This window comes from Astatotilapia calliptera, chromosome 8 (genome assembly GCF_964374335.1).
Source record: "Astatotilapia calliptera chromosome 8, fAstCal68.1, whole genome shotgun sequence".
Classification (NCBI taxonomy): Eukaryota; Metazoa; Chordata; class Actinopteri; order Cichliformes; family Cichlidae; genus Astatotilapia; species Astatotilapia calliptera.
Genome location: NC_137429.1, coordinates 16,404,264 through 16,426,220, shown reverse-complemented (window position 1 = coordinate 16,426,220; position 21,957 = coordinate 16,404,264). Strand labels below are relative to the sequence as shown.

Here is a 21,957-nt window from a genome sequence, read left to right as displayed (position 1 = left end):
AGGTAACAGAATGTGGATGATATTCAAGCTCTTGTGTAACTCAAACAAGAGAAAGTAATGCTAAATCACCTTGCGAACAGGAGGATTGTTGTTAGACACTGTTGAAAAGTAGATGTACTGGCTTTGGTCATAATCCACAGTGGCTGTACTGGTCAAGAGGAATTTAGCAGATTGAAGTCCAATCTTAGAAAAAATGAAATGAGTTAAGCCTAAATTAGGTATTATTTGATTTAACTGTAAAATGGTTATATCTGAAGATTTAACCAAAGTACTCATACATACTCAGGAAAAGTATTAATGAAACAATTTTAAAAAACTATTCTTTAATTACCTGCTCTATCCATCCTGAACTGAGATTGGCAGAGATTTCGTATGTCCTACTCTGCAGTCTTCCCATGAAGGTGTTGCACTTGAACACTCTGCACATGGCTACAGAGCAGTCCTGTGGGTGATTTAAGAAGACTGAATGAAACAAATCTTGTATTCAGTACAATGTTGTGTTTTGAATCAGTACCATGGTTCAGTTTTAACAGGTAGGTAGCAAAAGTACAGACGGATACTTACCACCACTTTATCCTTTTGTATCTTTGGAACAAAATCTTTGACACTTGGGTCTTCATCATTTTCTGTCTGACAGTCTACAATCTGAAATACATTTAAAATAATGTCAGGGTGATTGGTCCTATTTTACCTCATTCACCCATCACACAGCTAAATCTGACCCATTTTTAGATCTTCTCACACATATATTACCTGTAGGCTGCTCAATACCCAAATCTCTTTTTCACCAAGCTTCACTGGAACCTTGATCACCACAGTGAAATTAAACGCTCTGATATCATTTGTAACCTAAAACATGGGGAGTAAAGAAAAAGCAGTCAAACACTATTATGGTTAAGTCTAATTCACACAGTCATATTTATTATATTTTATTACATTTTACCTTGATTAATTGTTGGACTGGTATCTGCAAATTATTCATCCCAAAAGTGAAATTGCTGTAACTGAAGGAGCTAAACAGATATATTTTAAACATTAAATACATACTGTGTAAAACAAAATGTGTAATTCATCTTATAACAAACAGAACAACACATACTTTTCAAATGTCATGAAAATGCTGTATTTCACATCAATCCATTTATTTTTGTAGATTTCACTCGTTGTAGCGTTCTCCTGATTTCCACTGAAAGACAGAAGTGAAATGATTTGTACTGTGTCTGTGGGGTTATTGCTTAAATGAGAAGCACCTGTGCTAAATGAACAGTACCTGGTGGCATTAGCAGTGATAAAGATCTTCCTCTCTAGTTGAGTGTTTGTTTCGATACCATATGAGACAATGAAGAAAGCCTTGATTGAATTGAAGAAGAGAGAGTGATTGCTCATTTTGTTAAACTGTGTAGAAGTTAACAGACAAAATCATACCACAATAACAAACCTTAGTTTTGCTCTTGAAAATTGGCTTGTCAATAGTACAGTCTGTCTTTCCTCGGGATAAACCATCTTCACTGTCCAAAGAGTTGCACTCAATTCTTCCCTTTATTAGAAAATAAAATGACTGCCAGATGCACTGGGTGAGCAGCAAATCAATGATGAACTTGATCCTGACACATTACCTGCTGAATGGTGAACTTCCTGTAGGAGAGTCCAGCTGGGTACGTGAGAATAACACGACTGTTGTAGGAGTTTTCTCCTCTGTTCTCCACTGTGACTGTGACATTCAAAAGCTCATCGATGCCCACTTTAACCTCTGAGGATCTAACAAGAATAAAGGAAGAAGAAAACAAGACTGCACTGTGATGCTGAACTTGTAGGAGGCTAAATATAGTAATGCTTTGTGTTGAATTCTAACATATTAATAGTGGCTGTGTGGAAGCTCGCTATATCATTTTAATTTGCTGTCATTTCCTGGTGATCATAAAACACAAAAAATAACTGATGATGCATTATGAAAAAAGCTGTTACCATCCATTGATTTTCGGACACTTATCCAGGTTTGGATCATGGAGGCCTCTGTCTAGAAATGCCCTGGGTTCTTTCTCTCAGCCAGCTCCTTTAGCTCATCCAGTGGAAATCAAAGCATTCCCAGGCCAATAAGAGATCTTGAGTAATCTAGTAATCAGAATGGATGTCTCTAGGTGTCCTAGTCAGATGCTGACCCACCTCAACTGTTTCCTGGTGATGGGTGGGAAATAGGTTTTTTTGCTACAACAGACCAGTACAGCATCCAGCATAGTTGGAGCATACCCTTCAGCATTAGTTGGTTAGTCCCTAGGAGAGGCATCTTCAACTACCTCATACAGGGACTTCATGGAAGCTGGGTACACTGACAATCAAGACATGTTTTCAAACCCAATGGTGTAGGAAAGCAACCCTCTAATCTAGCTGGGAAAACAAAACCACGGTCATACAAGTATACCCAGCCTTGCTCGTTGCCTTTCACTGATTTCATGTTTCTTTAATTACTGTCAATAAACCAACATCTCAATGATTTGAGCTATGTTTCTGTCTGTCATGGTTTGTGGGAGCATTGTGCTGGATGTTTCTGGATGGCTCTTCGGTTACGCCCTCTGGCAGGGCCACCAGCGTCGCACCTGAATTTCATCAACAGGCAGTCATAAGAGGACTACTTCAGGCAGCATGGTCTGCTGCTCCGTTCAGCCATTCTCAGTGGTCCTACCTGCCTGCCCTGCACACTGGATAACAGTCTTTGTAACTTCATCCCTCTAGATTCTCTCACAAACGTTTACCCTTCAAGCTCCGCGGTCTGGCTCGGACAGTAAACACGCAGCACCATTATCCTGCTTTGCTCTCTCTCCTCTGCTTCCCCACAGTTAAGTAATTGTTTCCTCTTCTGTTTCAGTTTTCCCACGGTCTCAATAATGCATTTTCTCCACACTCACCTCCATTTTTGCTCCTGTTTCCTCAGGCCTGAGTTTAACTTTCACTTTCAGAGTTTACTATTGTTTTCTCACAAAAGAAATAAAATTTATATAGTTCAGTGCTAAATTTGTGTTGAGTCTGCTTCTGGGTCCAGTATTCATGACCCTGTCTAAGGTTTAGAGAACCTCAATGCCTTCTTGGGGATTGGTATAATTTTGAAATAAATATTCTCTGCCATTGTTGGGTTTGTTTCTTTAATCTTAATATGTGGTGGTGATCTCTCAATCACATACTACCACCAGTGTGTGTGTGTGTGTGTTGTCATTGTTTGTCTCTTTTATTAGGATAAAATGATGGAGACTAAATATCAAACTGTCCCAAAATATCTATGTGCTTCAAACTTCATGATAAGTTTAAGTGTACATGTTATGAAACCTAACAAGTGACTAAAAACACAAGCAAAGCTAAACAAAGTTTTGTAATTCTGCCTCACCTGGTGAAGTTGAAATCCACTTTCAGGTTATCAACACATTTGTTGTCAGTTCCACAGTTGATCTCAAACCCTAACTGTGGAAGAGAGTGTGATGTCAAAAACATTTATATTACACATTATTCACAGAATAAATGTAAACGTTTTACAGATGAATCCAGCAAACAATTTGTGTGTTCTACCCAATGCCGGGTGTAAGATAAAGTAAAAAGTAGCCTTCTATTTTTCAGCAATGCAGTAATGTAATGTGTTACGGTACTGAATTCAGTAATTACACTTCAGTTACAATTATATTGTTACTAGTGTTGCAAAGTTTCCTTTAGTTATCTGCTGGTTGGTTGGATAAAAATGGAAAAAATATCTATTAAAATAGTGTTTTCTTGTGTGCACTTGGGCTAAAATTAGCCCATTCCAGGTTGTGTGCAGGAGGAGGGAAATAGTTGAGTGATCTACAGTAGAAATATGGACATTACTTTTATTTTTTATTGCACAAGAGGAGAAGACTGCAATGGTAAAACGCAAACTGCATCCAGGACAGAAACAGCAGCTGTTTGCACAGCTAACACTAATTGGATAATTGGAAGCATCTTTGCAGACAGCATGCTAGCAAAAAAATTAGCCAACAGAGGAACGTTAAAGCTGAGCATATGCAGACCCCAGCCCAGCTGCCAGAGCCCAGTCAGGTAAGAAAGGCAGTGATTAGCAGTCGAGCTTGAAGCCTCCATTTCTATTCATTAATGTTTCTGAAGGAGAATCACTGTTACAACCATTTCAAAATCTCTTGTGTTTATATGTAAACACTAAAGGAAAGATCATATGTGTTTTCTCATTGGGATAGGGATTGCATTGGCATGTCAGACTGTAGCCTAAGATTTATATTATTAACTTATAATTATGAGACAATGCATTTTGGGTCATTTCATGGAGTAACAAGAAAATAATGTAATGATCAGTGTAATAAACTCCTTTAGTAATTTTGTAGCATATTGGATTACTAACGATTAATTTCTAATACACAACGTTTTTAGAGTAATGACCCCAAATATGTAGCTGTGCCTGCTGTTGGTACTGGGAATAAAGTTCCTAATAATATTCTAGTACTAATTTCAACTAGAAATCTCTCCAGAATGTATGGCCTCAGCGCAAGACTGCCCTCAGATATCTGATTAATAAAGTACCTATAAAGGTTACTTACAGGATGAATGGTTGCTGTTTGAGCCTGCTGGGCAAGGCTTGGTCTGAGATTTGTGTTTGAGGGCAAACCATCAAACTTGAATTTGAGCTCATTGGAAAGTGAATTGAGAGCATCTTCTGGACAGGCCTGCAAGAAGAGATGAGTGCTGAGTTTAGATTCAGTGTTGGATGACTCTTAAAAACAAAATGGAAATCAAAATATATTGTTACACCAAGGTGAACTTTCTCTGATGTTGTTATTTGGTTTTACCTCAACAAGGAACTTCACAGTTGAGCATTTTTTTCTTATTAAGTCCACAGTAAGTAATCCTGACTGCTCTCGTTTCCCACCAACATATGCCCGGTTGCTTGGAGGTTTGCGAGTGGCATCCAGTGTTAAAGTGTAATTAATCCTTGCTTGAGCTGGAATAAATCAGTGTTTGATTTCAATGCTGCAATTTACATACATTTAGAAAACATTAAATTGCTGGGCAGTGGCTTTGTAGTTCAGAAAAACCAAGAATGATGAACCTGTGTTGACTGTAGACACTCTGCTCATGGTAAAGCAAATTTCAGCTGTGTTCTGCAGTGGTTTTGAGCAGTCTACATTCTGAGTAGGGATTTGGATTGGGCTGAATGACACCTCAGCTTCAACCATTACTATGGGTCTTGATCTAGAAAGTAGGAAAACACATGTGAACAAGATTTGACTTTTTGTTCTGACCTGAATTAGTAACAAGACTTCAATCTAATCTTTCCTTTGCCCTAACATTTCATTTGAACAACTACAGCTCAAACATTTTGAGACATTTAACACCTAATAGTCCTGAAACCTTTTAAATGATAGATGATGATTTATGGAATAATGAATTATAAATCAGGAATGCTTTTTAATGGAATATGTATGTAGATGTACATCAACATAGACCTATTTCCCATCACCATCACTCTTGTGTGCCAGTGGTGTAACTTCACAGTATTAATGGGTGGATTAAATGATACCTATTTGATAATGTCAGCAGTGCTGAAACACATGGTATTGTATGAAAACATTTTTTATATTGCATGCATTTCCATTTCTGTATGAACAAAGTTACCGTTTCACACATTTACTGCTTTTTTTAAATCAGCAGAGCATTTTTCATCATGTGGTAAAATAATTTGAAAAAAATGTCTAATCCCTTTGACTCCATAAACTTTTTGCCATGATCCTGTGTTTATGTATTTGGACATTTTGATTCTATCTTATTTAGCATTCTACAGTTCAGTTTACGTTCCTGGTTTTGGCTCTTTTAGTTTTGTTTCTGCTTTGTGTAATATTTGTATTTTGTGGTCTTTGTTTTGTCGTCTAGCCTTTAGGTACCTCTTACCATGTTAGTTTATCTCTTGTCCCTGTATTTTATGTTCCCTCCTGTTACCCTGGTCTGTTGTGTCCTCTTGTCAGGTTACTCCCAATCCTAATGTCAAGTTCATGCATCTTAGTTTGTTTCTCAGTGTTGTTACTTCCTCTTTTATTTTGACAGTCTCTTGTCCTGTATACATCTCATGTGCTGGTAGTGTGTAAGTAGTTTCAGCTGTTCTTCCATCTGTTGCGCATCCTCTCATAATCGCATGTATTTAAGTCCTCAGTCTCCCTTCGATCTTTGTCATGTCATCTCCATCTGCTGTGTCTGCTCTTTTCTTTTCTTTTGTTCCATGTTCACTCCTAGTCGTTAATTCCAAGTTTCTTAGTCCTAGCTTCCAATTTATCTTTTGTTTGTTTCTAATGCTTCTAGACAACAGTTTTACCCTCAATCTGTATTTCTTGAAAAATCATAAATCCCTTATAATGAATGACTCAATCATTTATGATGAATTTATTGATATGTAACCTATATGCAGTTCTTATTATGGTGACCTTTCAAATTTACATAAGATTTGACAGGTAGTGCATTTGTTAAGATTGCAAACTAACAACAATGGTGGAATTACCACAGATAACTATAATGCTTGACTGGACTATCTGGACTGTGACTTACCTCAGTAAAACAACTCTACCCTTTGAACCCACCGCTAAGTCAGGCAGTTCATCACCACTCTGGTCAAAAGATGACTGACTGATTGACAGGCCAAAGAACTTCAGTCCTGACTGGACCTCAGAGCCAGTTATTCTCTGTGTACATGAAAACATTTTAATTAATTAAGCTGCAGATTGTATATTGATAAATAAGTTTGGTCATCTTTTTGAATTCCTCGATGTTGTGTACCTGTGAGTAAGTAGGACTGATTCTTCCTCCTCCTTCACTGTGGAATATGTAGATGCTGCCTTCACCATTATTCTCCAAAGGTGCTCCAACTGCCAAATCCCTGAATCCATCTGAGTTTAGATCAGGCAGCACAGCAAGAGAAGAGCCGAACCTTCCTTTGACAGCTGCATGTCCTCTTAGTACTAATGGATCGATCATTAGGGAAGTTGACAAATAAACTAATTCATTTAATTGAAGTGGATAAAACTTTGATTTACCAAACCAGTTAGTCTGCAAACATAAACTCTTCCCTCTCTATCAGGCTCCGTGTACATTGGGGCTGATATGAAGATTAGATCAGTGATATCATCATTATTTATGTCCATGGTACACACCTCTGCCCCGAAATATTCACCAGTCTGATACTGTGTAAGAAACACATTATTGATGAAAATAGTCGCATAAAGCCAAATGACAACAATTTGTATTTAAGAAAGTATTTACTACCAGTTAATAATCCCATTCAGTTTGGTCTTGCTGTAAATACATACCTGTGATGCCAACGGCTCAATCTTTTGGTTTTCAAAGCTTTCTCTGTTAACAGCGACCACAGCTCCTCTGTGTTTATATCTTGGAGCACCAACAATTGTCAGGGAACCACTTTGGGTTTTAGCAGTTGCCATGGAGTAACCTAGAATTTAGGTAGGCAAAAAGAGAAGATAGATATAAAATCTGATATACGTATTTGTGTGAAAGAATTACAGCAGAGCTGTGTATATACATGATTACATGTGTATGAGTTAGATTGTTAAAGCTGTAATATTCTTACCAAGATAGCTGTCAGGCTCAAAAGACACATCCTCATATGTTTTCACCTTCTGGCCTCCTGTTGTGTATTGCACGTAGCCTCCCTTCCACTGGTTTGCACCAACAATAGACATCTGAATTCCCTACAGTGCAGACAGGAAATACATTTTATATACAATTTATTTTACCTTTAAAATCTGGACTCTTGTTTTTATAAAAAGTGTTTGAATCTCTCTTTCTATGACTAGACTGTCTGGTGAGTTTCAGGTAGTTTTAATTACCTCGGGCGCAATAACTGCACTGAATCCCTCCTGAGACATTTCCATTTTCAGTGAGACTCCACCGGTTTGAGATCCTGTAAAAATATAAAAAGGTTTATTGATAGACACAACACAGCGCATTACACTAGTAATTTAGTGTAATGATATCTGTTTATTATAAAGGTGCCTCAATAGTTATTTTTCATTTCACTAATGCTTCGACCTTTAGCCTCAAGCAATGATACAATAATGCAATGTAACATTTACAGAAATTTTATCAAAGCTTGCTAAATGTTAAATATATAATTTACCTTCAATGGAAAAGATTTTGTCCTGCAAACTCTGCCGGATTATTTCAAGTGCGTTGAAGTTCTGCACTTGAAACACGTGATTGCCTGAGGGAGACGATGCAATGGTGCGTAGTTCTTTTTTTGCTTCAGTCAGAATAAATGCATTCCCCACCTAGGGTTGTTTAAAACATGTGTTTACATTTAATGCAAAATTATTTATCTGATTTTATTAAAACTTTAATGCAGTTTAATACAAAGATTAATACAGTCTATGTTTCCATTATTAATTTAGCTTTTTTATTTATTGAAATTTGAGCATGGTACTGTAATTAGATACCACTCCTGCATATTCAATGATCAGCTGTAAATGCTGGGAGTGTAAATGCAGCTCCTCGTCCAGTTCAATTCAGTTTAATTTTATTTATACAGCGCCAAATCATAACAGCCATCGCCTCAAGGCGCTTTATATTGTAAGGAAGACCCTACAATAATACATACAGAGAAAAAACCAACACACATATGGCCCCCGATGAGCAAGCACTTTGGGAAGGAAAAACTCCCTTTTAACAGGAAGAAACCTCTAGCAGAACCAGGTTCAAAGAGGGACGGCTATCTGCCAGCAGATGCAGAGAGGTCTATTAACACATAGTGAGTGAGAAAGGTGACTGAAAAAGAAATAATCAATGCATCATGGGAATCCCCAGCAGCCTACGTCTATTGCAGCATAACTAAGGGAGGATTCGGGGTCACCTGATTCAGCCCTAACTATATGCTTTAGCAAAAAGGAAAGTTTTAAGTCTAATCTTGAAAGTAGGGATAGTGTCTGTCTCTCGAATCCAAACTGGAAGCTGATTCCACAGAAGAGGGGCCTGAAAACTGAAGGCTCTCCCTCCTATTCTACTTTTAAATAATATAGGAACAACAAGTAAGCCTGCAGTGCAAGAGCAAAGTTCTCCAATGGGGTGATATGGTACTATAAGGTCATTAAGATAAGATGGAGCCTGATTATTTAAGACCTTGTTTGTGAGGAGCAGGATTTTGAGTTTAATCCTGGCTATTGTTAACATTAACTATTATTAATGTTAATTTCTCCAATAGAGGAGAAATTAACATTAACAATAGTGTGAAAACAGTGTGATGATATGGCCCGGGTTTCCATGGTTTCTGTGAAGGTGGCTCATTACTTTGCTCCATATACTGTAGGATCATGTGACTGTAGTCTAATAAATAACCAAAACACATTATTAGTATAAATTTCAACATTATGCAGGTTTAAATAATGGAGGTACTTACCCCAATCACAAATCGAACAATGTTTTGATTCCCTGCTAGCTGTGTTGCATTTTCCAGGTCATACCGGTCATTAGATTGTCCATCAGTAATTACTATCAAGACTTTCTTCACATCTGGTCTGGAACCTCTTTGTGGTGTGAAAACATTGTTTCTGTCAAATTAAAAATAAACAAATCTAATTTCAACATAAAACATGTTTTTACAGTGCACATTTTGATCATAGAGTAAATTGCATGAATGATTATTATTTTGCATGCATCCATTTGTTTTGTATTATCGCTCATGGACATTTTAGTATTTTGCAAATCTAGTTAATGCAAGTTCTTCTTTTAAAACTCTTGCATCAGTCAATACAGTTTTTAGTGTGGTCAGTCTCAAAAAGAAAATTATCAGGAAGTCTGTCAAGATCATTTAACTTTAATGCTTCAGTAATATCATTGCAACCCTTACACAACATGTCTGATGGCCTTAGCTGTGTAAGTTGATCCCTCCAGCTGTGTGATTCCATCGATTTCAGTCTTTAGTGATCCAGATGAGGAAAATTTCTTGAAATAAAAATGAACCCGAGGTAACGAGGAAAACTGGGAAACAGAAAACTGAAGAAAGGGAGAAACAATATAAAAAAATATAAAATAGCCTTTTTTTTATGGAGATAAATGAAAAGCAGGTGAAACTATTTGTGTCTGTAATACGATATAACTGAAAGGTAGTACAGTGTCTTACCTGTGCATCAACTGACAGAAATGCCTGGATTAGATCTTCCACAAACTTCATCATTGTTTGAAAATCAGGGACAGATACGCTGCCTGAACCATCCAACAGAAAAGCAATGTCTACTTGTGTCGGGCACACTATCAAATAAATGAATTGAAATTGATTATTTTAGGTGAATTTTAACATTTTAGCAAATCTACTATGAATACCCACATATTTAGACAATTAGTCCTTTAAAAGAAGAAAGAAAAGAAGAAATTAAGATTAAGAGATTAAATTAGTTTAAAGAAGTCTTAAAACTGCTTACAGAAGCCTAATTTTGTTATTAAGCTAATTTAGTTATTTGTAGCCTTGATTTTTGCATTCAGTTCTAATTACTTTAATTTTCTTCCTGTATTACAGTCATAGAAACAATGGTTTGTGCAGGGAAGAGGAAAATGGTGGAGATTTGGACAATACTTTTATTTTATTTTATTTTATTTTATTTTTTTGACCATGAAGGGACACGAGCATGATGGTAACATGCAAACCCCATCCAGGACATAAACAGCTGCATTAAACTGCTAACACAACATCAGATGTTTGCAAACATCTGTACAGACAGCATGCTAACACAACGCTTTGAATCAACCCAGAATGATGTTAAAGCTGAGTGTATAGAGCATTGTGTTCAAACTTACAACACTAAAAGAAAGACCCTCTGTACTGTATGTTCTTGTTACGGTTGGAAATTGTGTTACGGTGAGCGACAGTAGCCTCATGTTTACGTTGTTCTTATGTAACAGGAATACATCGTGATGTAACACACAGCAACACAAATTATTTTCTCCAGGAAAACCATAATACATTACTTATTTGCATACAGAGCTTTAAAGAAGTCGTAAGTAGCTTTAGAGGGAAGTAAACTTCTCGGTCTCCTTTTAATTTTTTCCCCCAAAGGTCTTGTGTGTCTGTACTAGTCTTCTTGCATTTTGTCATGCATTGCATAACCCAAAAAACCAGGCTTAGTTTCGTTTTTGTAATGAATTTGAAATCAAAGGGGGTGTTTTTGTATTTGTTTTTCAAATAACACTTTCATTTTACATGCAGATATGGTTATTTCATTCTGAATAATTGAAGAGACCATCTCAAAAAAATTCTGATCATTAGAATTAAATACATTTTTATGCTGTAGATTTAATCTTGGCTAGCTCAAATTTTACCATCATTTGTTTCAGTGTTGATGGATTCAGGTCAAATTAGTCTAGAAAAGCTCTTTGGATAAAACTATAATACAATGAATCCAAACAGACAATCTGAAATAAGGCTTAGAGGGGAAAACTGTAAACAAACAAAGAAATAATCAACAAATCATACAACTTATACTTATATTCATCTATGAGTAATCACATCTCACACAAACATAATTTTCTATTTACTGTTTCTGATTAACCCTTAATTGCTGGAATATATAAGAGAAGTCTTGAGACAGTTTCAGTTGATTTGAGATTATACAAGCACAAATATAAATGATTGTAAGACTATGTTCAAGTAAAAATGCAAGAGATTTTTATTAAGGAGGCACCGGGACTCTAATTATTAAGGACACATTTTCACAAACTCCATTTATTGTTACCGTCTGGAGAAGAAGGTACAGGTGGTCCAAATGTATTAGATCGGTCCATGTGAAAACACACACCGTTGTACATGGTGATACTTTTGCAGTCCCTTGGAATTGTTGGACCACACACCTGAGAGGAGACAAAGTCAAGTTCCCATAAAGTCCCATAAACATCGGTTCAATCCTTATAAAATCAACCTTAAGACAACAATTCTGATGGCTAAAGATCCAAACGGGACACAAAAAAAACAGAAAAAAAAAAGTCCCATAAACATCGGTTCAATCCTTATAAAATCAACCAAAACTGAAAAAAAAAATGTAGATTTTAAAAAATAACTTCAGTCTATTTAAAGCCATTCAAATGTGTCCCTTAATGCTATTAAAAAAATCCATGTTAGAGGCCACCAAAGTATCTGGGGTGTGTAAAAACTTTTAGCGCATACATGTTTTTAAATAACAATTTTGCATTGGCTTCTACTTCATTGAATATGCTGAAGTTATTGTAAACCCTGATTCTGTGAAGGACAGGTGGGAGGCACACTGGTTTTTCATGGGATGACCTTTATGCAAAAATAACAAGACATATAAGGATAGAGGATGTTGCTCCTCAGTGTTTTTAACAAAGTTCTCATAGTGTCTGCAGTTCAGTAACTCACCACAGTGTTTTGTGTCGCGGGATCACTTTTCATTGTCAGACCAAGAGACATGTTTACTGCAAAATCGGGTGCTGTATTGAAAGTGTATTGAAAATTTAAATACTAATAAAAGGCAATTGAAAGGAAAAAAACAAGACTTAAATCGATGACTGCAAAGAACCATGACTGAAACACTTCCCCATTTGATATGACAAGTGTTAGACATCGAAACTTCTCTCCACTGTGAACCAGGATGTATAACAGGCAGCTTTAATATCAATGCAAATAGGATTCAGTTTCACTATTGCTTCATTTTAAAGTTTTAAATAATTACAAAAGAAACATTGTAACAATAACATTATTAATAACATTGACTTCTTTGCTTATTTTACTTCATCAAGTTTCAGTGTTACTAACTAAGATATTTACTTATTGTGATTTGAGTTAAACAAGTTTCTGTGCTAGCGTCTGTGGGGAATTTCTTTGATGTCAACATGGTTTCTGTCAGAGTTTCATCACATTTGGTTACCTACCATCAATTTGGATATTTTGGCAGTTTGGGGAAGATGTGGTGCAGCTATATACTTTTCCTCTTCCATTTTGTGAATACTGTTCAAGGGGAGCACTGACGAGCAAACTGAGGAAATAAATTCAGACAATGATGAAGTCTAGAGTGCAAACTGTGGTTAAATAAACCCCATATGTTTCCTGTTAAGAAGTATTATATCCTTGTCTGTTTATTACTGTGGGCCTTAACAGAAATGATTGTTAAACCTGCAGTTATAGATCGACATAACAATGTATGATGTGACTTACTTTGATTGTCTTTGAACCACCTGGTACCCAAAACCAGCAGCAGAGTTATTCAGGGCCTTCCATGCCACGGGATCAATAGTGAAACAAAGTGCAGCATTTAACACTGAGAATAAAGAAGAAGGAAGAACATCTGTAGTTTTATTTAAAGCCACTGTAAAGGATGATAACCTGGTTATATTATCTCTAATTCTAATCACATATGAGGAACTCCATACAGTGTATGTGTTAGTTTGATTCCACCTCTTGAATCCAGTCACAGCTTTCCACAGTTACCACTAGAGAGCATCAAAGTCAGATACTAGATTTGAACATACTGGCAGGTAATCATTCACTTGAAAAACATACTTAAGATTTTACTATGGAATTAGTTTTGTGTCTTTGATTCTTATATCTTACTCCATCTGTCAAAAGCAAAATACTGACACTTAAAACTTTCAAGAAAAGATGCTGTTGCTATGCTACAGTATGAAAAACTATTAATATACTGTACACATTTGCTTATTTTGCAGTACTAAAAATTGAATTGTGTAGTAAATTTTACTGGTGTGCATATTCCTCTTTCCTCTTAAACTGTCTGTCAGATTCATCAATACATGCCACACCCATTCTATGATCCATGCTGATTACTGTCCAGTAAAAATCGTGTATTGTTGCGATCCTACAGCTGTCCGGTTGTTTATTTTTGCCACACAAATAAAGCCTTCCTTTTATGGACATGCTAAGAGTAGTCAAAACGTCACATAGTGCTAACACTTTTTTGTTTCCTGCTTCATGTCACAGCATTCAACAATGACAGTGTCATGATTTCAAAGTTTTGCGAAACCTATTTTGAAATACATTTCGTAACAGTGGTACGCCCTCAAGTTCTGCTTTTCCTTATTGTCACATGTTTTGATATTTTCAACATCAGTTAAAGAAAAAATGTACTTCTCCACTTGTTTGCTTTTTTTCATATGTGCATTTATATATTTCAGGTGTATTTTTATCTGAATATATACTAGTGTTCAATTAAAAAATAAAATAAAATAAAACAAGCATTAAAAAATAAAAATAAAGAATTTAAAAAATAACCACCTGTAGCAAAGGTGAGTGCAGGGTCATAAATACGTTGGATGGATGAAGTATGACGTCACAGTGGTGTAAAATGTCCTGTTTTTTGTAGCCCTGCACAAGGTAGTAAGGCAGATATGATAAATTTATTATCTCTGTATCTTAAATCCAGTTTTACCATTTTCTAATGGGTTATAATCAAGCGTTTAGTTTGTTTCAGTAAAACTATTTATGAAAGACTTTTTCAATCAGTGAATTTCAACAACAACAAAATTTTGCTATTTACAGCTAGAAGCTAACTGAGCTAATCACACATTTAATTTGTGTTAGCAGAGGCTAAAATGTAAATACAGTAATGACCATCACTAAAGTATTTCTGGATATTATTTCACTAAATGATTTATAGTCCATGTTAGTTTTGGATACTACAGTTTTTCTTATTAAGAATGTTGCTGTGTTGTATGTATTTCCTTTCTAACCTTCCTTTCATATCAAACATCCTTGAAAGAGTAGTTGTCAAACAGCTAACAGATCATCTGCAGAGGAATGGCTTATTTGAAGAGTTTCAGTCAGGTTTCAGAGCTCATCACAGCACAGAAACAGCTTTAGTGAAGGTTACAGATGATCTTCTTATAGCCTCTGACAGTGGACTCATCTCTCAAAACTAGTTCATGCATTTATTACTTCTAGGCTGGACTACTGTAATTCATTATTATCAGGAAGTCCCTAAAAAGCCTTCAGTTAATCCAAAATGCTGCAGCAAGAGTCCTGACAGGGACTAGAAAGAGAGAGCATATTTCTCCTGTTTTGGCTTCCCTTCATTGGCTTCCTGTTAAATCCAAAATTGGATTCAAAATCCTGCTCCTCACATACAAGGTCTTAAATAATCAGGCCCCATCTTATCTTAATGACCTTGTAGTACCATATCACCCTATTAGAGCACTTCGCTCTCGCTCTGCAGGCCTACTTGTTGTTCCTAGAGTATTTAAAAATAGAATGGGAGGGAGAGCCTTCAGTTTTCAGGCCCCTCTTCTGTGGAACCAGCTTCCAGTTTGGATTCAGGAGACAGACACTATCTCTACTTTTAAGATTAGGCTTAAAAGTTTCCTATTTGTTAAAGCATATTAGGGCTGGACCAGGTGACCCTGTATCCTCCCTTAGTTATGCTGCGATAGACGTAGGCTGCTGGGGATTCCCATGATGCACTCAGTTTTTCCTTTCCAGTCACCTTTCTCACTCACTATGTGTTAATAGACCTCTCTGCATCTGCACGGCACATAGCCGTCCCATATTTGCACACATTTATTATTACTAGAGATGGACCGATCCGATATTACGTATCGGTATCGGTCCGATACTGACCTAAATTACTGGATCGGATATCGGAGAGAAATACAAAATGTAATCCGATCCGAAGTATCACAAAATCACCTCACAAAACGCGCTACTTGGCGTAACCCAGCTCGGCGCATTGGAGCGGTATGTGTCACGTGATAGAGCAGCTGAAGTCTGCCAGACCTGTCCATTTCATCTTGGCGAAAACTATCCCAGAGAAGTAAAGCAAGTGTGTAAGTTCATCCCTGAATGTTTTCCTAGTATTTCCACGTTAAGCTTAACAACTGATATATTGAGCCACAGCTGGACTGGCCATCGGAGTTCCATATTGAGCTGAAAAGGAAGCGATTTGTCCCGTACCTCAGCTAGAATTAAAAAATAGACACAAAGCTGGAGTTATTCTGTCTTTGCTGCGCAGTTGCATCTACTTCTCTCATTCACTCCCCCGCCCTCTCCTGTTATTATTTTATTATTTCAAACGTGAAACTGATTAATGATCAGCTGATCGGCTTTTCTGCCGAAAGTCCCGTCTTTCTTGTTTGTTTATCGCTCACTTTGCCCCAGAAAGAGGAAACCAGCGGCTAAACAACAGCAGCACGTTTAAGTGTGATCAGCTGTTCTTAAGAGTTTATTTAATAATACTTTCTAGTATCAGCTGGTGTTTGCTGGAGCCACAGCTGTAAAAGCTGCTGGTCATTATGTCGGTTTGGTTATCTGGTGAGAGGGAAACATGAAGATGAAACCAGGAGATGTCCTTACTGAATCATCAGTGCTGAACAGGTGATGTAGAAACAGGTTCACCTTTTAGGTGATATAAATGAGTTAAAGGGAAGTTAAGAACTGTTTCTGAGAGACAAATAACACCAGGATCCTTTTCTACATAGCTGACGGCTGGTAACTGTGCAGGGGCGGGTCTAGCAAAGTTTTGTCAGGGGCCAGGTTGGTCATTAACAGGGAGAGGGGGGCACAAAGAAATATTTTCGTTTGTGTTTTGTCATTTAAAAACTTTGAATAAATAATTGTCTGAATCTTACAACAAAAGTGGTCATCTGATTAAATGTATAGAAATCCATTACTGTATATAGTAACTAATAAGTCTAATACAGGGAGTGCAGAATTATTAGGCAAATGAGTATTTTGTCCACATCATCCTCTTCATGCATGTTGTCTTACTCCAAACTGTATAGGCTCAAAAGCCTACTACCAGTTAAGCATATTAGGTGATGTGCATCTCTGTAATGAGAAGGGGTGTGGTCTAATGACATCAACACCCTATATCAGGTGTGCATAATTACTAGGCAACTTCCTTTCCTTTGGCCAAATGGGTCAAAAGAAGGACTTGACAGGCTCAGAAAAGTCAAAAATAGTGAGATATCTTGCAGAGGGATGCAGCAGTCTCAAAATTGCAAAGCTTCTGAAGCATGATCATCGAACAATCAAGCGTTTCATTCAAAATAGTCAACAGGGTCGCAAGAATCGTGTGGAAAAACCAAGGCGCAAAATAACTGCCCATGAACTGAGAAAAGTCAAGCGTGCAGCTGCCAAGATGCCACTTGCCACCAGTTTGGCCATATTTCAGAGCTGCAACATCACTGGAGTGCCCAAAAGCACAAGGTGTGCAATACTCAGAGACATGGCCAAGGTAAGAAAGGCTGAAAGACGACCACCACTGAACAAGACACACAAGCTGAAACGTCAAGACTGGGCCAAGAAATATCTCAAGACTGATTTTTCTAAGGTTTTATGGACTGATGAAATGAGAGTGAGTCTTGATGGGCCAGATGGATGGGCCCGTGGCTGGATTGGTAAAGGGCAGAGAGCTCCAGTCCGACTCAGACGCCAGCAAGGTGGAGGTGGAGTACTGGTTTGGGCTGGTATCATCAAAGATGAGCTTGTGGGGCCTTTTTGGGTTGAGGATGGAGTCAAGCTCAACTCCCAGTCCTACTGCCAGTTTCTGGAAGACACCTTCTTCAAGCAGTGGTACAGGAAGAAGTCTGCATCCTTCAAGAAAAACATGATTTTCATGCAGGACAATGCTCCATCACACGCATCCAAGTACTCCACAGCGTGGCTGGCAAGAAAGGGTATAAAAGAAGAAAAACTAATGACATGGCCTCCTTGTTCACCTGGGGCCCGTTCTTCGTACGTCGCTTACTACATCCAAGATCAAATGACACATCCAAGATCAAATCATCGCGCTAACCGTGAGCTCGCTAATCCGGTTCCCCGAACACACCTGCTGTTGACGATTACTACAGCTGGACGCAGGAATGTGACATCACTGGGTGTCGTAAAAGGGGCTACGCATCGATAGTAGAAACATTGATCGGCAACCCGCTGATTGGTCGGCGAAAATGTCCAAGGGGCGTGCTCGGTATTTTCCGGCAGCAGAGCAAGAACTCATGAGTGAGGGATTTCAGGAGTTTCAGAGTTTAATTAAAACGCAAGAGAACACTGCAAAGGCTGCAAAAGCAAGGAGAGAGGGCTGGCAGAAAGTTGCTGACAAATCAAACTCGTAGGTAATTTAATAATAATAATAATAATGGATTGGGTTTATATAGCGCTTTCCAAGGCACCCAAAGCGCTTTACGATACCACTATTCATTCACTCCCACATTCACACACTGGTGGAGGCAGCTACGGTTGTAGCCAGGCTGCCATATCGCGCCATCGGCCCCTCTGGCCAACACCAGTAGGCGGTAGGGTAGATCTATCATATGACACTATATTGTCCAATATCATATGGCATTATAGTATATTATAATATGTTATATTATATCCCCTTTCACATTAGAGCCACAACAGGACCCACAAGAACATGGGAACAAGTAAAAGTGGAATACAGGAGTATTCTACAGAATGGTAATATTTATCTCTTAGATTGCTTTGCATCTCTTGGCAAGGTAATACTGGCCTGTAATACTCTGTTAGTTTGTTCATAACAGCAACCAAGAAAAGGGCAGAGGAAAAAAAGACAGGTGGTGGTCCTGCACCCCCTCGTCAACAAGTTGGTTAAGTAAATAATACCCTCACGGGAATATCGATATCTCTCTATGAGCACACTGTCGCGCTGAGCTAAAGGATCCTGTCTGTCCCGCAATATACGCTGAATTCTGAGGACTCTCCTTATCAATCTTGCACCTTCCGCAATGGGTTGGTCGCGTATACGGACAGGACATGGCTGCGACAGGCTTCCCAAATCCACCTTCGCTTTTATAGCCGTGGTCTCTCATCTTGATTACACGAAGTAATTTACAATTACTACTCTGAAATATGAATTACATCTGTAATAATCACATACATGTAATAGAATGTTAATAGTACATTTCCCTTTTTTAGGAAATGACCTGTATGTATCTGTGTGACATCAATAAAAGGATCAAGTGCTGCATTATCTTTAGTTACATTGATAATATTTATTTATGGTGAAACAGTGGAAAAATATCGCTGTTGCTTTCGTATAAATGAAGCGGACATACCTGCGTGGCCGCGATCTAATCCTGTTTACATAAAGTAAACCTGCTCCCGAGCAGGTTTACGCTTACGGCTCTGTTGCTATGACAGCAAGTCCCGGATGAGCTTCGGGGAACCGACTGATCCAGGATCACGCGAAATCGTCAACAATCTAATCCGGCTAACCTACTTAGCGAGGTACGAAGAACGGGCCCCTGATCTGAACCCCATTGAGAAACTGTGGTCCATCAAATGTGAGATTTACAAGGAGGGAAAACAGTACACCTCTCTGAACAGTGTCTGGGAGGCTGTGGTTGCTGCTGCACGCAATGTTGATGGTGAACAGATCAAAACACTGACAGATCCATGGATGGCAGGCTTTTGAGTGTCCTTGCAAAGAAAGGTGGCTATATTGGTCGCTGATTTGTTTTTGTTTTGTTTTTGAATGTCAGAAATGTATATTTGTGAATGTGGAGATGTTATATTGGTGTCACTGGTAAAAATAAATAATTGAAATGGGTATATATTTGTTTTTTGTTAAGTTGCCTAATAATTATGCACAGTAATAGTCACCTGCACACACAGATATCCCCCTAAAATAGCTAAAACTAAAAACAAACTAAAAACTACTTCCAAAAACATTCAGCTTTGATATTAATGAGTTTTTTGGGTTCATTGAGAACATGGTTGTTGTTCAATAATAAAATTATTCCTCAGAAATACAACTTGCCTAATCATTCTGCACTCCCTGTATACACTCTAGTAAGGTGCAGTCTGCAATTCTGTTGAAGAAAGATCTTGAATCTATTTAATTATTGTAGAAAAAATAATTGATTTCTGTGCATTTGTTTTACACTTGCATTAAATTAAAGTTTACATCAATTAAGAGCGGGGGGTGGTTCCCTAATATTTTTGTTGGCAACCCTATTAGTTAGGTGGGTAAGTACTCTTTAAAATACCAGAATAGGGAGGATGGTGTAGGTTTAAAGTTATTAGATTGATCAGTGTTGCTGAACTTCAAAATGTTTTGGGTGGAGTGTATTTTTTGCATACAGGTATAACAGAATAGCTTCAGTCTCTTGTTTTTTAAAACTTGAGTGTGAACTTATACAAAATGCAGCAAGATATTTATAAAAAACAGTTTTATTGATTACAAAATACGCTATATTGGATTCACATCGGTATTGGCAGATATCCAAATTTATGATATTGGAATCGGTATCGGACATTAAAAAGTGGTATCGTGCCATCTCTAATTATTACAGAGTGAAAAATCCGAAGGCACAAAATTTGTCTTACCTGATGAGAACAGTGTAGCATGAATTATCCAGTCCATTGTGTTAGTCCCATGAAAAATAATTCAAGCATTTGTTTGGTTTTTTGGGGGGGGGGTTATGAGTTGAGTGTTCTGCTGAAAGTATCACAACAGTTGTTGAAACCAAAATGCAGAAATCATAGGGTGTGATAACAAAGGTAAGGCAACCATTTAAAGCAATTCTTTGGCAGGAGGAGTCACAATGATGACAGCACTGTCAGTAGTAAGATAAGATAAGATAAGATAGATAAGATAAGAAGAACTTTTTTTATCCCGAGGGAAATTCTTTTGTCATACACATGTTCAATGCAGCAAGAGAGACAGAGGAACAGAGTAATAAGATATACAATATGCACAATAGAATACAAGTATACAATAATATATAGTAGAATAGTGCAAAATATAATACTTTGCACTATTCTACTATATAGTAGACATTTATATATAATATAAATGTCTACTATATATAATGTAGTAGACAAAGGTGGCAAAAGTACCAACGTTCCTTGCTTAAATAGAAGTACAGATACTAGTGTTAAAAATAGTCCAGACTTAAATAAAAGTGGAAAAAGTACTGGCTCTGAAGTGCACTCAAAGTAAAAAAGTAAAAGTAGCTCCTTGAAGAACATTTCTACCACCTCTTTTTATTGAAATATTGCTAACCGAACCTTCTACTGCATTAATGTGATAGAACATAAATTTTATTTAAGTCTAAACTTTAATTCTAATAAAGGAATTATATTTCACAATAATTTCAGTTGAGAGGGTCAGTAGATTTTCTCAGTGTCCCAGCTGTGATCAGGCTGTGACCTGAATTCAACAAGACGTCAGCAGATGTTTTACGAGTTGTCCTGGTTGATTTTCGTCCTCTACACTAACACCGTTTATGCTGTCTTTATATTCTACACTATCGGCCCGAGTCTTGCTTTAATCATGTGTTGTGCATCTTGTAGCATGGGGTAACGAGAAGCGATTAACACCTCACGACCAGCTCCCGATCATCAACCGTATGGTCGCAAGAAAATCAAGCCTGTTTGAAGTCCTGTTGCCCCTCATGAGGGTATCAATGCAACCTCTCAGACTCCGCACGCACAAACACAGAATGGAAGTGAAACAGATGGAGTAGCACGGCAGTGCAGCGTGTGATCTGGACACAAGTGATGGAGGCACAACTTGTAGAACATTAGCAAGCTCATCCGAGCCTTTTCGATATGGCCTCACAAAATTATCACGGCCGCACCAACCGTGAAAAGAGATGGACATTGCTGCTCAATTGCAGCTGCCTGGTCAATGTTTTTCATTAGCAATTTAGCAAAGTTGATGGTGGTGTGTGTGTCTGTGTGAGTGAAAGACAGAGAAGGAGAGCGAGAGACAGATTTTGTGTTATAAGCTTCATATTATCACTTCATGTTATAGACGCAGTGCGAGCACTCAGGTCGCATCAGAGCATTGGGCTGTATAGTGTGAGACCCTGCATCATGACCAACAAACTTCTAACCCCTGCAATTCAATCGTACAGTTTGAGCAGGAGCTGACCAACGCGACTGAAAAAATCGAACAATGTATGCCCAGCTGACTTTTCATTTTTTTCTGTTTAGGGTCAAATTGGTTTGATGTG

At 37.7% G+C, this 21,957-nt stretch overlaps 1 protein-coding gene and 1 pseudogene across 2 annotated transcripts in view; both read right to left on the bottom strand.

Annotated features, from left to right (window-relative positions):
• The window catches only part of LOC113019261 (integrin alpha-M-like), a 50,525-nt pseudogene extending 43,834 nt beyond the window's left edge, over window positions 1-6,691 (bottom strand). The window contains exons 1-14 of the transcript XR_013911109.1: window positions 6,565-6,691; window positions 5,078-5,220; window positions 4,818-4,969; window positions 4,569-4,694; window positions 3,377-3,450; window positions 1,617-1,758; window positions 1,439-1,537; window positions 1,271-1,350; window positions 1,100-1,186; window positions 944-1,013; window positions 754-849; window positions 565-645; window positions 332-442; window positions 70-183 (exon numbers count right to left, since the gene is read on the bottom strand). The product of XR_013911109.1 is annotated as an integrin alpha-M-like (transcript). The remainder of the gene's footprint in view (window positions 1-69; window positions 184-331; window positions 443-564; window positions 646-753; window positions 850-943; window positions 1,014-1,099; window positions 1,187-1,270; window positions 1,351-1,438; window positions 1,538-1,616; window positions 1,759-3,376; window positions 3,451-4,568; window positions 4,695-4,817; window positions 4,970-5,077; window positions 5,221-6,564) is intronic.
• A 70-nt stretch (window positions 6,692-6,761) lies between these two features.
• On the bottom strand, window positions 6,762-20,535 carry LOC113019310 (integrin alpha-M-like). Its single transcript, XM_080305751.1, has 14 exons — window positions 20,324-20,535; window positions 13,187-13,289; window positions 12,904-13,007; window positions 12,392-12,462; window positions 11,751-11,865; window positions 10,145-10,272; window positions 9,872-10,017; window positions 9,422-9,572; window positions 8,150-8,300; window positions 7,860-7,933; window positions 7,601-7,721; window positions 7,323-7,462; window positions 7,050-7,196; window positions 6,762-6,902 (listed from the first exon to the last, which is right to left on the bottom strand). The coding sequence occupies exons 1-14, from the start codon at window positions 20,358-20,360 to the stop codon at window positions 6,762-6,764; spliced, it is 1,629 nt and encodes a 542-aa protein (XP_080161877.1). The 5' UTR covers window positions 20,361-20,535.
• Window positions 20,536-21,957: the final 1,422 nt, after the last annotated feature.